Source organism: Heteronotia binoei, chromosome 14 (assembly GCF_032191835.1).
Source record: "Heteronotia binoei isolate CCM8104 ecotype False Entrance Well chromosome 14, APGP_CSIRO_Hbin_v1, whole genome shotgun sequence".
NCBI classification, from domain to species: Eukaryota; Metazoa; Chordata; class Lepidosauria; order Squamata; family Gekkonidae; genus Heteronotia; species Heteronotia binoei.
This window is the reverse complement of record NC_083236.1, coordinates 47,002,226-47,016,891: the sequence shown is the minus strand read 5'-3', so window position 1 is coordinate 47,016,891 and position 14,666 is coordinate 47,002,226. Positions and strand designations below refer to the sequence as shown.

At 42.1% G+C, this 14,666-nt stretch overlaps 1 protein-coding gene across 1 annotated transcript; it reads left to right on the top strand.

Annotated features, from left to right (window-relative positions):
• The first annotated feature begins 229 nt into the window (after nt 1-229).
• Nucleotides 230-9,641, top strand: LOC132582558 (E3 ubiquitin-protein ligase RNF182-like). The gene is made up of 2 exons (XM_060254181.1): nt 230-553; nt 8,810-9,641. The coding sequence occupies exon 2, from the start codon at nt 8,826-8,828 to the stop codon at nt 9,549-9,551; it is 726 nt and encodes a 241-aa protein (XP_060110164.1). The 5' UTR covers nt 230-553; nt 8,810-8,825; the 3' UTR covers nt 9,552-9,641.
• The last annotated feature ends 5,025 nt before the right edge of the window (nt 9,642-14,666 follow it).

Genomic DNA, 14,666 nt, shown 5'->3' with positions numbered 1-14,666 from the left:
CAGCAATAAATGATATCCTTCAAGGATTTGTAGATTGGGAGGGGGAGGCTGTGGGGGGGGGTGCAGAGAGAGCCAGTTGAAAGGAGGTGTTTAGCATTTTCAATCCAGCAGAGAGGCAGACGAGTGAAAACAGTTTGAGCTCACCAGATGGGGCTCTTAGGCAGAGCATATGTCTGCATCTGCCCTCATTTTGCCAGCCTGCTCTAATTGGTTTGTTTAAGGCTTGGACTGACTTACCTTTTCTGCTGCAGCACTTGGTCGAGGGCTTCCTGTCTGTCTTGCAGCAGTCGCTGGAGGTGCCTTATCTCTTTCTGGTCCTGAGCAGCCTTCACAGCAAATTCCTTTTCCTGTTTTGTCACTTTGAGGGGGAAATCTTTGATCTTCTCAGTAGCTGTGTTCTTATATCTCTGGGAGAGCTGGACCAAAGGACAGTGCAGAGCCGTTTCTGGGAATCCGTTGAATGGACAGGCTATAATCCATGGGAAAGATGGTTCTCTCCATGTGTGGCTTCCTCCTGAAACCATGGGTGCTTTGCTTTAAAAGAACAAATCGGGTAGGTTTGGAAGCAACTGGATCTTCTTAAAGCATTTCTAGTGCATGTACTTTCCACTGTAGATAATCAACAAATGGGTATACTGTGTGCTTTTTTTTAATGCCTCTCTTCTACAACAAAAATTAGAAGCCAAATAGAATTTGCATGTCAAGAAAGTCAGCCAGATGTTAAACACATGTTGCTTACCTACAAGTTCAAGCAGTTTGATTATCAACATATATAGATACCATTGAATGATGTGAGATGTTATCTTAGCAACAGGAACAAAAAGCAGTAACAACCCACATTCTGTAAATCATTATGCTTCCTATACAATGAACGGCTTTGCTTCTTTTATCGGAATTACTGGATACAATTTTTTCCACTTCTCTCTTGCCTTAGAAATGCTTATTTAAACACCCAAAAGTAGACCTTTTGAAATTCAAAGAGCCCAAATGCTTAATTAAGGCTAGTGCTTTAAGAAGATGGTTTTGTGAATTTTACTTCCAAATGAAAGCACTGTTAAATATGTAAGAACAAACAGTAAGTGAACCTCGCCTAGAGACACATTATTTTTCAGTGAAAAAAAATCTACATTTACAGGACAAACTGTTGTACAAAGGTAGCTTCGTGGGTGCTCTGTCCTTTTCTTTCTGGTTAATCTGACAATTAAAAAACTAACAAAGGTCTCTTTCAAACAGTAATGTTAAATGTATTATTTAATAATTATTCTAACTAAAAAGATTCTTGCCTCAACTCTATATGATCTGAAAACTGACTTAGGAATTTATTATCTAGTGAAGTTGGGAAAATATACTTTCCAAATTCAACTCTGATATTCTATATAAACTGGGAGAGAGAGGATTTTAAAGAAAAGCAACTTGAAGGAAACTTGGGTCCAAATCACCACTCAGTCATGTAGCTCCCTGGGGCCAGCCACTCTTTCGGTATGTTCACACACACTAAATAACATGCTTTGCAACTGGATTTTTACTGTGTAAGAATAGCAAAATCCACTTGCGAACAGTCACCATGTGAAAGCACCCTCTGTCTCTCAGTCTAGCCTACCCCATAGGGTTGGTGAAAGAATCAAGTGGAAGAGCTAGAACCACAAATGCCACCCTGGATTCCTTGGATGGAGAAAAAGGCGACGGACACCAAGACAGGAGAAGGGGATTTTTTTTCTATTCTGCAAAAGTTCATGTACATTTAATGCATTCAGACATCACTGGTATTTGAAAGTTCGTCTGGAGATGCTCAAGGACCATGTTCTCTAGAATTCCGTCCTCCTCTACTGCTGCAGTTTTACTATCCATGATCAGGGAGGGTGCACTGTTGGTGGCGGAGCAATGATCTAAAAAGCTAAATGTAACTGCCTTCTATGGAAAGTTTCATTCTCAACTGATAAAAACAAAACATCTAGAACTTTGTTCTGAGTTCTGTAATAAAAGTTCTAAGTTGTATATGAGACCAAGAAGTTTTGCTGGTTGAATATTGGAGTTCCTGATTTTAGTAGAGGTAGACCTAGGGATAAGCAGCCTTTCAGCAACAGGACTGTGCTGTTAATAGCTGGATAGAGAAAAAAGGACAAAATAAGCAGGTGCAGCTTAGTCTTTCTACAGACCTGCAGAGGACTGAAAAGCCACATCTGCGGGAGTTCCTTCTTCTATAGAAATACAAAAGGTTGCTGTACATGGTTGACCAGTTCTGATTGTGCATATTTCATTGGAAGGGCCCCAGCATGGAAATAATCTCCCCAAGCCCCACTCCTCCTCCCCGCAGTCTATAACAGGGGTGGCCAAACTCACCTAATGTAAGACCCACATAGAATAAATGTCATATGTTTGAGAGTCGCAAGACATTAATGTCAGATGTTTGAGAGCTGAAAGACAGGCAAGACAGGAAGGAAGGAAAATAGGAGAGAGGTGGAAAGAAAGCAACTTTAAATGCATTCTTCAAATTGCCAGCTAGCTTGGCTTGGAGAAGCGATTTTAAGAGAAAAATGCCTTCTCCAAGCCAGCTAACAGAGTGGTGGGGGCTTTGAGAGCCACATAATATGTGTGAAAGGGCCACATGTGGCTCCCGAGCCACAGTTTGGCCACCCCTGGTCTATAATTCAATGAAATAGTTCTGTCTTGCAGCTGAGAATGGAAGTGAAGCAAATGGTCTGGGGAGGGAGGGGAGCTGATATCTTCATATGCTCTTTGACATTCTAGATAATGTTGCTTTTCTGAGTGACTTCAAATTGATGCTTTTGTGGGTGTTCCATCCCCTTAAGTTTTATCGTGTTTATCGGGAAAATGGCTCTTAAGCTTTTAGAGGAGAGGATGGGGTGGGGGAGTAGAAGAGGGCTTGTCTAAAATCGCATGTTTCATTGGGAAAACTCTAACAGAAACAGATGTAGAATTGCTTCTATGGTCAGATGGTTCCATGAGAAATTTAAAACAGGCACACACAAAATTGTTCAGCTTTCCAAAATATACCAAGAAGATGTATGCAGGGCTGAGGAACACTGCATCCATTCAGACTAGCCTACAATGGAAACTTGTAATGTTTGCAGAGCAGAATTATGCTCCATTTTATCACTTAGCACACAGCTGTCTATGATGCAGGGAACCAGAAATAAAACTGAAGCCGTATCTGGCCACATTCCAGCACTTCACACCATAATAAAACTTGTAAATATTGAAGGAAACATAAGCTACTGATTATAGATGTCTGCCCTAGCTGACCAATGAGGAAGGGAACTTTCAATGCTTCCCATGGAAATAATAATCTGAAAACCCTCTGAGAAACACTATAGCTTGATAACTACAGTCAGTGATGGATGAACTCTTTTTTCTTGTGTTATGCCTGCTCATACACAAAAGATTTCATCCTGGAAAAGAGCTATCTGAATTAGGTAGCAAAACTGAAGATTGCCTCTTCTGAGAACCTTAATACAAGGGGGAGGCAAAATTGAGGGAGAAGACTTCCTTTGAGATAATCAGGATTCCTAAAACCAGGGGTGGCCAAACTTGCTTAACGTAAGAGCCACACAGAATAAATATCAGATGTTTGAGAGCCACAAGACATGAACGTCAGATGTCTGAGAGTCACAAGACATGATATGAACATCAGATATCTGAGAACTGGAAGGAAGGGAGGGAGGAGAGGTGAATTGGAAATAAAGCAACTTTAACTTTAAATGCATTCTCCAAACTGCCAGCTGGCTGGGCTTGGAGAAGTGATTTAAAGAGACAAATGCCTTCTCCAGGCTACCCGACAGGGCAGTGGGGGTTTCAAGAGCTGCACAATATTGTGAAAGAGGCAGTTTGGCCACCCCTGCCTAAGACTGTAAAAGTTAACATCTGCCATTTGATCTGTATCCAGAAACTGACCTGGAATACATACAAGCCCTTTGAAGACCGGTATACCTTAGTTTCTGCATCCCAGTCCATCTGGGGCTAACTGAAGATTCTTGACGGTAGTTTAGTCTTGAGGTTACATCAAGACACCTTCTTGATAAATTTAACAGAATATCTTCTGCATTTCTCATTAATTTTATTTAAAACACTTCTACCCCACAGTTTCCACTACATAGGGAACTAGTACAGTTGACAAGTATGCAACATAGCATACAAAAATCACACCAAACAATACCAACAATCAGTATTAAAGTTGCCCAACGATAAAATATCCACAGACCAAAACCCCAGCAGAAAGCCTTCAAGAATAGTCGCATTATTAATTAACAGAAGTCCCCCTGGAACAAAGCTCTGTTGCAGTGATTAAAAAGGTGAGCCTTTCACCCTTGCCAGCAAACTGTCCTAAAGGCCAGGAGCGATTGGTGTTGCATGTCCCTACTGTCTTCTGTGCCTGAAGGCTGTTTGAGGCCTGAGCACATCATTAGGTTTCCTATTCAGTCCTCAGAAACATGGGACACTATCAGCAGTGACAGCTTTGTATCTGGAACAGAAAGAAGCTGTTGAGGCAGGAGGCAGTGGGATAGGAGACAGTTAGGAGGGTAAGTTAAAAGAGAAAAAAGTGGTCAGGTGAGAAGAAGGTAAAGGCACTCTGGAAACTTGTTGGATTCACTTTTAGGCTTTGTTCAAACATCACAAGATTGGAAAGGACTTTTAGCCTGATGTGGCTCTCAGGCACATTGATGTCCCTTTCCCTTGCTGCAGGAAGGACGTAATTAACTAGCTGGGATGCATCCTGTTCATCTGAACAGTATCATCTTTGCTACCCAGTCAAAAGCCATCAGTTCTTTCCAAGGATTCTCCATACTTTCCACATGTAAAAATGAAAATAATTCTACCATTACTTTTTTCTGTACTTTCCTATGCCATTCCCTCCCCCCTCCAATACTTTTTTTATAACTGAACAAGTTTGTTAACCTCTCTGAGCTGCAAAGCTTGTCTGTTTTGAAGTCCATATTTCACACTTGCTAAAGGGACAGGACACACTGTATAGAAGAATCGACAATACACACATGCACACGAGACACATGGCTGCTGGTTTTCTTTAGCTTTTAATGACTGCAAATGTATGCAGATTTTATCAATAGACTAAAACTTATGTGATTAATTAACAAGGATTTATTTAACTGGGCGACAGCCCCAAGTCACATGAATGTTCAAAGAGCAAGGTTTGAACAGCAAAATGCTGTTGGGATAATGCTGAGTTTCCCATCTCTGATGAAGTCTACTGTAATTTCTAATGCAGGGAGACTAGCTCTTTTTCAGGAAAGGGAAAAGAACTCTGGATTTGCTCAGAGATACTTTCTGCTTTCCAGGACCCAAAACTGATTTCTGAAAAAAAAAATGTGAGTAGACCTCCTCCGATTCAAGCTGCAGAAGCAACCTGGCTACAGAAAACTTGCTGAAGGCTTGGTCTTCTCACTGGAGAGCAGCATGCATGCAAGATGGCTAGATAACATTCCATATTCTGAAACAGCCTTGCAGAATAAAAGTATTTGGAAATGACATTTGCCTTTATTTACCAGGAAATCCACATGCAAAAAGGCAAATGAGATTTTGGGCTATATCAACAGAAATAGTGTCCAGATCATGTGAAATGATGGTATTGCTTTACTCTGCTCTGGTTAGACTTCACCTAGAGTATGGTGTTCAGTTTTGGGCACAATTTAAGAAGGATATAGACAAGCCAGAATGTGTCCAAAGGAGGGTAACAAAAATGGTGAGGGATCTGGAGACCAAGTTCTATGAGGAAAGGTTGAAAGAGCTAGGTATGTTTAGCCTGGAGAGGAGACGACTGAGAGATGATATGATCACCATGTTCAAGTACTTGAAGGGCTGTCATATAGAAGATTGTGTGACGTTGTTTTCTGTTGCCCCAGAAGGTCGGACCAGAACTAACAGCTGAAATTAAATCAAAAGAGTTTCCAGCTAAACATTAGGAAGAACTTCCTGACAGAGCAATTAGTCAGTGGAACAGGCTTCTTGGGAGGTGGTGGGCTCTCCTTCCTTCAAGGTTTTTAAGCAAAGGCTAAATGGCTACCGGACAGCAATGCTGATTCTGTGAATTAGGCAGATCATGAAAAGGAGGGCAGGAAGGGTTGCTTCAGTGCTTAGTTCTTGTGGCCCTTTCTTACTCATCCAGGGAAATGCTGATTGACGTTTTGGAGTCAGTCAGCAATTTTTCTCCTTGTGGGTTTGGCAAGGGATCTTGGAGGCTTTTGCCATCTTCTGGGCATGGAGCAAGGATTTACTTGAAAAGTACGTGGGGTGAGGGGGGAGGTATTTGTGAATTTCCTGCATGGTGCAAGGGGTTGGACTAGATGATCCTGGACGTCCCTTCCAACTATATGATTATGTGAAAGGTGCTTTCCAAGTACTACATCCTGCTCTTCCCCCAACATTGTCCATGTGTGCAGATGGAGGCAGAAGAGTTTTTAAAATTGCATTAAAACATTAGAAGAGAGGCAAAACTCTTCCTTGTGAACCCGGAAATGGAGAACAAATTTCTTGGCTAGACTTCTAGTACGTTTTGGTACACATATGCAGAATGACTATACAGATACCATAAAGGAGCTAGCTGACGATAGAACTGAGATCTGAAATTTTGCCATTTAAAAAAAATGATACTGCCACTGGGTTCTGCAAGGAAGCTCGAAGAATTGTCTCCTTTAAAAACACCCCTTTTACGTTGCTTGCTCCCGCTAAAATTTCATTATTCCAGCACACCAATGAGGGCATGATGAGCCAAGACAGAAGCGGCTCTGGTTATTAGGGAGTGCAAACAGAAATAGAGCACCTTTGCCAACAACCACAACCACCTGTGAAACGCCCACTTATTTGCTTGTCAAATTCTCTGGAGATTCTTCATAGCACTTCATTTTGAGGAATGAAAGAAAATGTCACAGGGAAACTATATTCAGTTTTTGTTTTTGTGAAAAGAATCTAGTAAGTAATGCCTCTTCTCAGTAACCTTAAATAGATAGTGTCATTAAAATGAGCATTTGTGAAGCTTCCTCTCCAGGAGCTCAGAGAAAACATTCTAGAAGCACTGGTGCATGACAATATGATTCAATTCAACAGCAAGACAAAGCAAACTCTTTAAATACTTATCAAAGTGGGATCATTGCAACTGTCATACTAATTCTTTGGGTTTTATCCCCCACCAGAAGGAAAACACCTTGTAACAGATAGAAAATCTGTTATAGAGATTTCAGATAAGCAATTATTACTTATTTCAGATAAGCAATTGCTATTTTCACAGCTGAAAACAGGTGTATGTAAGAAATGGAGGTGGGAACAAAGAGAATGGACGTTCTCTCTTCCGAATCAAAGGTGAGAGATTTATAGAATAACCACTCACTGTGAAGTTGGACCATTCAGAACGTTCAAAATTTTGATATTCACATTTGAGATGTAAAAAGTTCTAAATTGAACTCAGTTTCTGGAACTGTATTCCAGACCAAGATGGTGTAGTACCTACAGTGCTAAACTCTGAAAATTGCCGGATTAAACTCTGTGGAGCCCCCTTGGTAGTTGAAATTTTTTTTGGGGGGACTTGCAAATTATCTCAGAGTCTGAACACCCACCCCGCCACCTGCTGCAGCCTGCGGGCACCTTCTCAAAAGCCGCTTTTACTAAGCTGCGGGGGAGAGGCAGAGAGAGGCAAACTTGGCAACAACGCCAGCAGCAGCCACACCAGAGAATTATACAGCAATGCTCAGTTGCTGGCTGCGCATGCTGGGAGGGCTGCAAGCAGAGGGGAAACCAGGGCGAAAGCCGGTCCGGGGCCCCTAAAGGCGTGGGGGCCCATAGGCCAGTGCCTACTTGGCCTAATTGTTAATCCAGCTCTGACTCTGAATGGATAAATGTTTATCAGTCCATGAAGTTTACAGGATGTCCTTGGGCTGGTTCCTCTCCTTCATCATAACCCACTACAAAGTGTTATTGTGAAGACAAAAGAGTATAGGAACATCATGGTTGCTGCCCTAGACTTCTTTAGTAGATACATCCTTTAGATGTATTCATTTTTCAGACGTCAATACTTAGAACCCACATTCTGTCTTCACAATTGAGGAAATTTGCATTAGGCCTTCCTCAGTAATTTGGAATTTCAGAATACTGCATCTGGGGGGGAAATATATTTCAATACTAGAAACAAAGTGTGAGATAGCACTGAAAAAAACCAGGTTTCCAGCTTATCATTAATTATCGCTTTGGGGGAAAAACTAATACAGAAAGGTTAACTTGGACACAAGATCATGTAAAGGTTATAGATGTTAAACATCAAGAATAAGCATGAAACACATCCTATTCTAACAAAGTATTATTTTTTAAAAAATAATTCTGAAATAAATGTCACTGAAACTGCCATTCTTAAATTAATTTCAGGTTAATTTTACGATGTTGTATTTTATACTGACTTAAGTGTTTTAACTATAATAGTACCTTTATTAGTGTTCTTCTGACTGGAATGTATTTTATACTGATAAAGGTAACTGAACTGAGCTGAAGCATCCTATTCTGCCTATATCAGAAGTAATTTATTGTAGCCTCATGTTGAGCAACAAGGTATAGAACAAATCAGATTCAGGTAATGTTTAAGAGAATTATACAGGATGAAAAACAAGATTCTTATAACATGAAGTGATAACTGATTTTAACTTAACCATTTGAAATCTTTTGTAACTACTGTTCCCCATTTTCCCTGTAATGAAACTCAGCTACAGAATATACCCTAGAGAGAAGTTATTACTACCAAGCAGGCTTATTAAGAATAAACAAAAAATTATTGTTGTTTTGGCTTCTTTTACAGTGTGCCTAATTTAAAGATGAATTATCCTCAGACAGAGGGAGAAGAAAAAGTACTGAACGATGAGCTGGAATGTAAAATCTGTTATCAGAAGTTTAACGTTCACGGCCGGAAACCCAAGATTCTGGATTGCCTCCACAGGGTGTGTGCTAAATGCCTGACAAAAATCCTCCACCTGGGAGATGGCTCCCTATGCATCAGCTGCCCTTTCTGCCGCCATGAGACCGAACTGCAGGAAGAGGAAGTGGAAGGGCTTCCCAATGATACAAACGTTATGTCCAAACTTGTGGCCAAGGAAAAAACAGCATGGAGCTCAGACTGCAAAGAAGTGGTTTTGACGCCCAAGAACCTGGCTTCTCCAAGTCCTTCTCATGGGTCCTCAAACTGCCTGGTGATAACCATCATGGAAGTGCAGAGAGATTCCATGAGGACTCCCAACCAAAACACTCTGTCGGATTACTACACAGACCACAGCCTTGATTCGGCATCTGTAAACTCTCACAGCCACCTCGATCAAGACATTTTCTCTAAACTCTGTAATCACGTCCCTAGAATACTAGTGTGGCTGCTAGGGGTCTTCTACTTTGGCTCTTTGCCTCTTGGAATCTATTTGTTGGTGATTCAGAAAGTGACCCTTGGGATTGTCTGTGTTAGTCTTGTTCCATCCAGTCTAACAGTGTGTCTCGTGTATGGCTTTTGTCAGTGCCTCTGCCAAGGAATGTGTGACTGCTCCTCTAGAAACTGACACTTTAAAACCAGAATTTTGGATATTGTTAACTACCTATCTTCAAAACTATGGGCTATTAAAACATCATGGTGTGATTTTTTTAAAAAACTATCTCATTATAACAAGCCAACAAACAAGTGTTGTAACAAAAAGATGTCTGTAGATGCTGGTGCCCAATGGTCAACTGCTTTCTCCCCATATTTGGTCACACATAGGGTAGGATCACACTGGGAATTTGGTGTGGTAGTATCCCGGCTTTGAAAAGCTGGTTCTCTTTTATGTGAGTCATGGCAATCACACAGTCCCAGCCCTGCTGCTGGGAGAGGCACGGACTGCATATGCGCAAGAGGAGCATTCAGACTGCTCCTGGACATAAAGACAGCTGAGAAACGTGCCCTGCCTGCATTTTAGAGATTTGCTACCAGGAAGTTCTTAGTAGCTATTTAATCTGGTCCTAGCCAGTCCTAACATGAGGTAAGTACAGGTGGGACTCAGGGGGCAGATGTGCACATGTGATCGTGCACATTAAATCCGGAGGGGAAGTGTGGCTAGGTCAGGCCAAATCTCTTGTGTGATCTCACCCTTAGTGTTCCCAAGACGCAGAGCCATGAGGGGGTCATTTACATCCCTTAAGTTCTAAAGGACAATGTAAATTCTGCAGCCCTGGGCTACAGTCTGGTAACACATCTTACACTTAGCACAACTCTGTTTCTCCTTCCAGAGGCAGCCTTCACCGGAAAGTGTGTGTGGGGGGGGGATCAGATCCTTTTCTCATGGTTTGTCTTTACTTTTCCCCAAAAAAATTTGTCTAACCACCTGACATTGGGTAACCATATCTCCTCCAAGAATGAAAAATGCCATCCTTCCCTTCCATCAGTGGCATAGGGGAGGTGCAATACTCTAGAATACTCTATTTAGGGTATGACCAGGCTTGGAAAAATAGGCATGGCCTGCTTCTTGCTCTGCCTGAGATGAGGGTTTTCCCTGTTGGCTGGAAACTACAGAGGGAGGATTGAGATTGTGGTTAGGAAGGAACCAGAATTCTCCAATCCCTGCTCATCCCCAAGCTATTTATCGAATGCGGTGGACCTTTAGTTAGTGTGAAATAGAATGGAGACTTATGTGAAGAAATAGTCTGAAAAATATAGTGTGTGAATGCGTGGAATGCTCATAAATAGCACACCAAAATAAAACCCACCCCTTAATGTGTATAGAATTTGCAGATCATGTCTGCACGGTGAGAGAAAATGTATATTTTTAACTAGGGCTGCCTGATCAAAAAGTATGAAAAATAAAAGAATGGAGGGGAGATGGGGGGGATGTTATAGTAGTCTAAAATAAGACATCTCTATTATGTTGTTGTGTGAATCTGCTCTGGAATAATGTGCTTTCACTTTTTTTTAGAAAAGGGCATTTGAGGACATTTCTGCTAGAGTACAGTTACTAGGGTTTTTAGAAAAACCAATACACAATTATGATCGGAACAAAGTCTACTTGAAAATTATGTTGTATTTCTGTGTGCAGTCTTGCTAGACTTTTGATGAAGTACTGTCAATGCTGAGATTTAGCTAACAGGCTGGGGCTCTCCATACTTAAAAGTAGTTGTCACTAAAATTATTGGGTGCAATCCAACATTTGAAAGGTGCAGACTCTCTGTGTGTATGCCAAAACTGTCCAGGAACACAATGCCAACAGCGACTGAATCGAGACCTCAGATGCGGCACCCTTGTGGAAGCTCTGATCCTATACCTATGCAGCTGGCTATAGAGAAGTGATAGAAGGCCACATCTGTTCTTAACAAACAATACTGCTGCTGGGAACACAGAAGCTGTTGGAGCCAGGCTAGTATTTGGAAAAGGAACAGATCTCTTCCATTGCTGGATGTATGTGGATGTGCTAGGGCAGGAATGTCAAACTTGGAGTCTAGAGGCCAAATCAAGCCTCTGGAGGGCTCCTATCAGGCCCCCGAGCAACTGCTTCCTTCTCCCTCTTTCTTGCTTCCTTCTGCATCACAGCTTGTTTGCTAGGCTTGCTCAATCACACAGGAGCTACAGAGCAAAGCCTCTATTTTCTCCATTGGCTGAGGCTCCTCCCTTGAGGAAGAAGGGGGAAGGGAGAGCTTGCTTTGCTAGGCTCTCTCAGTTGCACAGCTGAGCTACTGAGCCAAGCCTCAGGACGAAAAGTGTTAACCTGCCTCAGCATCATGTCCCCCACTCAAATTTGCCCACACAGGACACCCTGATGTGCCCAGAACCAGTGCTAGAGCAAAATCCCAGCCCAGAATGTGGAGAAGGGTCTTCTTGCAGACTCTACTATACCTGAGGTAGGATCCCCAGAAGGAAATGGCAAGCAAAAGTAATCTCTACCCAAGAAGCCAGAAGAGGCAGAGATACGAGTCCGCCAAATGGACATCTTCAGAGAAGGCAGTAAATTTGAGTGGAAGCACAGACCAGAAGGAGAAGTGCATACCTGGCAATCTAGGGCATCGTATTAGCTCACAAGGAAGTAACCGAGTTCTGAACCTTGCCAAAATGAGAGTCCGATGGAAGTCAACAAATTGGGTGGACAGACAGGCATTATAAAGTCTCAGCAGTTGCAGACAGGTCTGCTAGACAATAGTTCCTTAAGACCAGTTCTTGTTTGCTCTCATTCTAGTTCTTCACTTTCTCTTATTTTCTAGATCTTGTGGCCGACTCCAGCACTTATCCATACACTACCATCAGCCAGTAGCCCTGCTCTCCTCCAGAGCGGTTTGTGATAACTTCAAACTGTAAAATTGGTATAGGCTATAGCCTCTCCAGTCTGGTTTTAGGTCTGGTTGTGGGAATGAGTTGGCCTTTCTCACCCTGGTGGATGACCTGAACTGGTGCTACAATTCTACTAAATCTTCTGGACCTCTCATCTCAGCAGCTTTTGATACCATTGACCATGGTATCCTTCTGGCTGGGTCTGGAAAGTACTGTTTTGCAGTGGTTCCAATTCTACCTTGAAAGTAGGTTTCAGAAAGCGGTGCTGGGGGACTGCTGCTCAGCTCCTTGGCCTGTGTGGTCCAAGAAGGCTCCATCTTGTCCTTTACACTTTTCAAATTCCACATGAAACATGTAGGTCATCCAGAGATCTGGGAGTAACTATCATCACTAGGTGGATGACACTCATCTCCATCTTGCATTTCCAGTGGCTCCCAGGGAGGTTGTAGAAGTCCTTAACTGGTGCTGGAAGGCAGTTTTGGGGTGGATTCTGGCCACAAAACTGAAGCTTAATCATGACAAGATGGAAGTGCTATTGGTAAACAAAAGGTTTGACTTGAATATAAGGTGTCCCTTATTCTGGATGGGGTTGCACTCCCCTTGAAGGAACAGATCCATAGCTTTGGGTGCCTCTGGATTCAGGTCTGTCACAAACCCATCCTGGGCATTATGTGGAAATATATGGGTTTTTTTCATGCTACCACCCCAAAGTTTAGCCTTCTACATATACTAGTAGTTAGAGGAGAGCCAGTATAGGCTGTCTCTAAGCATGTGCAAAGGTCCAAGTTTCCCAATTACTTCATCCCTTGAACCACAATCTGCTCTCTTAAACAGGACTTTGTCACTAGAGCACAAGACAAGAGGAAATTACTATCATACGTACTTTTCCTAGAAGTGCTAGGAAAAAAGAAAAACTGTATCTCTAAGCTACCTTTAATGATACCTATGTTAATGATACAGTTATTACTTCAGCATCTCCCTCCATGGATGCTTGTGAGCTAATGCTGATTCTGGCTAACTGCTCTCTGTAGGGGAATACGATCCCTGGTGCCTGAACATTTTAATCTCTCCTTCTTTAGATGGCAGGAAGTTCCTTACCCAATCTCAGGTTAGGGAGCCTTCAACCTGATGAGAGCATGAACCTCTATCCTCCAATCATTAAAGAGCTTATGTACTACAAATCTTTAAACTGAGCTCATTTTTTAACAAACAGCTATCCATCTTGCCCCTTGTGGCAATTAAAGCAAATGGTTATCTCTTCAGGGAAGCAAATTTCCACTGTTGACACTCTTGCACATTTTATGGCTCTTTTCCTTGGAAAAGCAAGATGTTCCCAGAATATTTTAAGTCCCTTGCTGAGTTTCAAAGTGCCCTACACCCCTGGTAAATAACAAGACTATTGCTGGACAAGCAGGCAGCAGCTAAGGCTAGAATTGCCTTTTTACCAGCTCTGATTGGTTAGCCAGCTGTACTTTCCTGGACAGAACATATCTGGCTACTAGGGTATGAACCCTAGTAACATCTAGGCCAGGGGTGGCCAACAGTAGCTCTCCAGATGTTTTTTGCCTACAACTCTCATCAGTCTCAGCCAGCATGGCCAATGGCTGGGGCTGATGTAGGCAAAAGACATCTGGAGAGCTACCGTTGGCCACCCCTGATCTAGGCTGTGATCAGATGAGCTGTTTGATCTGATATCATCTGATAGCCAATCTGATCGAATTTAAATTACACATTCATTGTCAGTATCTGTTCCCCAGTTGTCCCCTCCTCTGATAGCAAGTTTTTCAACACCAGAGAAATTCCAATCTTTACAGATGTACCTCGTTTCACCCCACATTTCAAGATGTCTCAAGCTGTTTTTGGAAGTCTGAACCTTCCCTTCTGTTTTTGCTCTTTTTTAAAAATAAAATCAGGGATGTGCACATAACATATTTGCAAGCCATGCTGGAGACCAGGTGGTGAAAGCATGAGCAGTTTGTGGAGAAGATGCGGGCCTCATAAGCGGAAGAGAGGGAGACAAGGAAGCATGTGTCCCAATCCAAAGAAAAAGTTCCATTCTCTCTCTCTGACTGAATGTCAGTTATGACACAGAGGCAATCTCCCCATTTTTATGGCTCATCCAAAACCCAAAATGAAAAAAATCTTATAATTTGAAAAGTTTATGTAATTTGCTGGATTGAGCAGCCATGCCTTCTGTGATATAGTCTCAGTTGCTCTCTGCCACATAGCAGTCAACATATTCAACCTTACACTTAAAAAAAACAAAATAGACTTACTGTAATGATTTGATTTTTTATGCCTTGATGTGAAAGCTGTAATGTTATTAAAACAGAAGTGCAAACAGAAGTTGGTTAACAAATAGAATGTGTGCAATTGAACTAACCCC

What these genes read in the sequence shown, in the direction of transcription:
- LOC132582558 (XM_060254181.1), top strand. Translation starts at nt 8,826, where the DNA reads ATGAATTATCCTCAGACAGAGGGAGAAGAAAAAGTACTGAACGATGAG.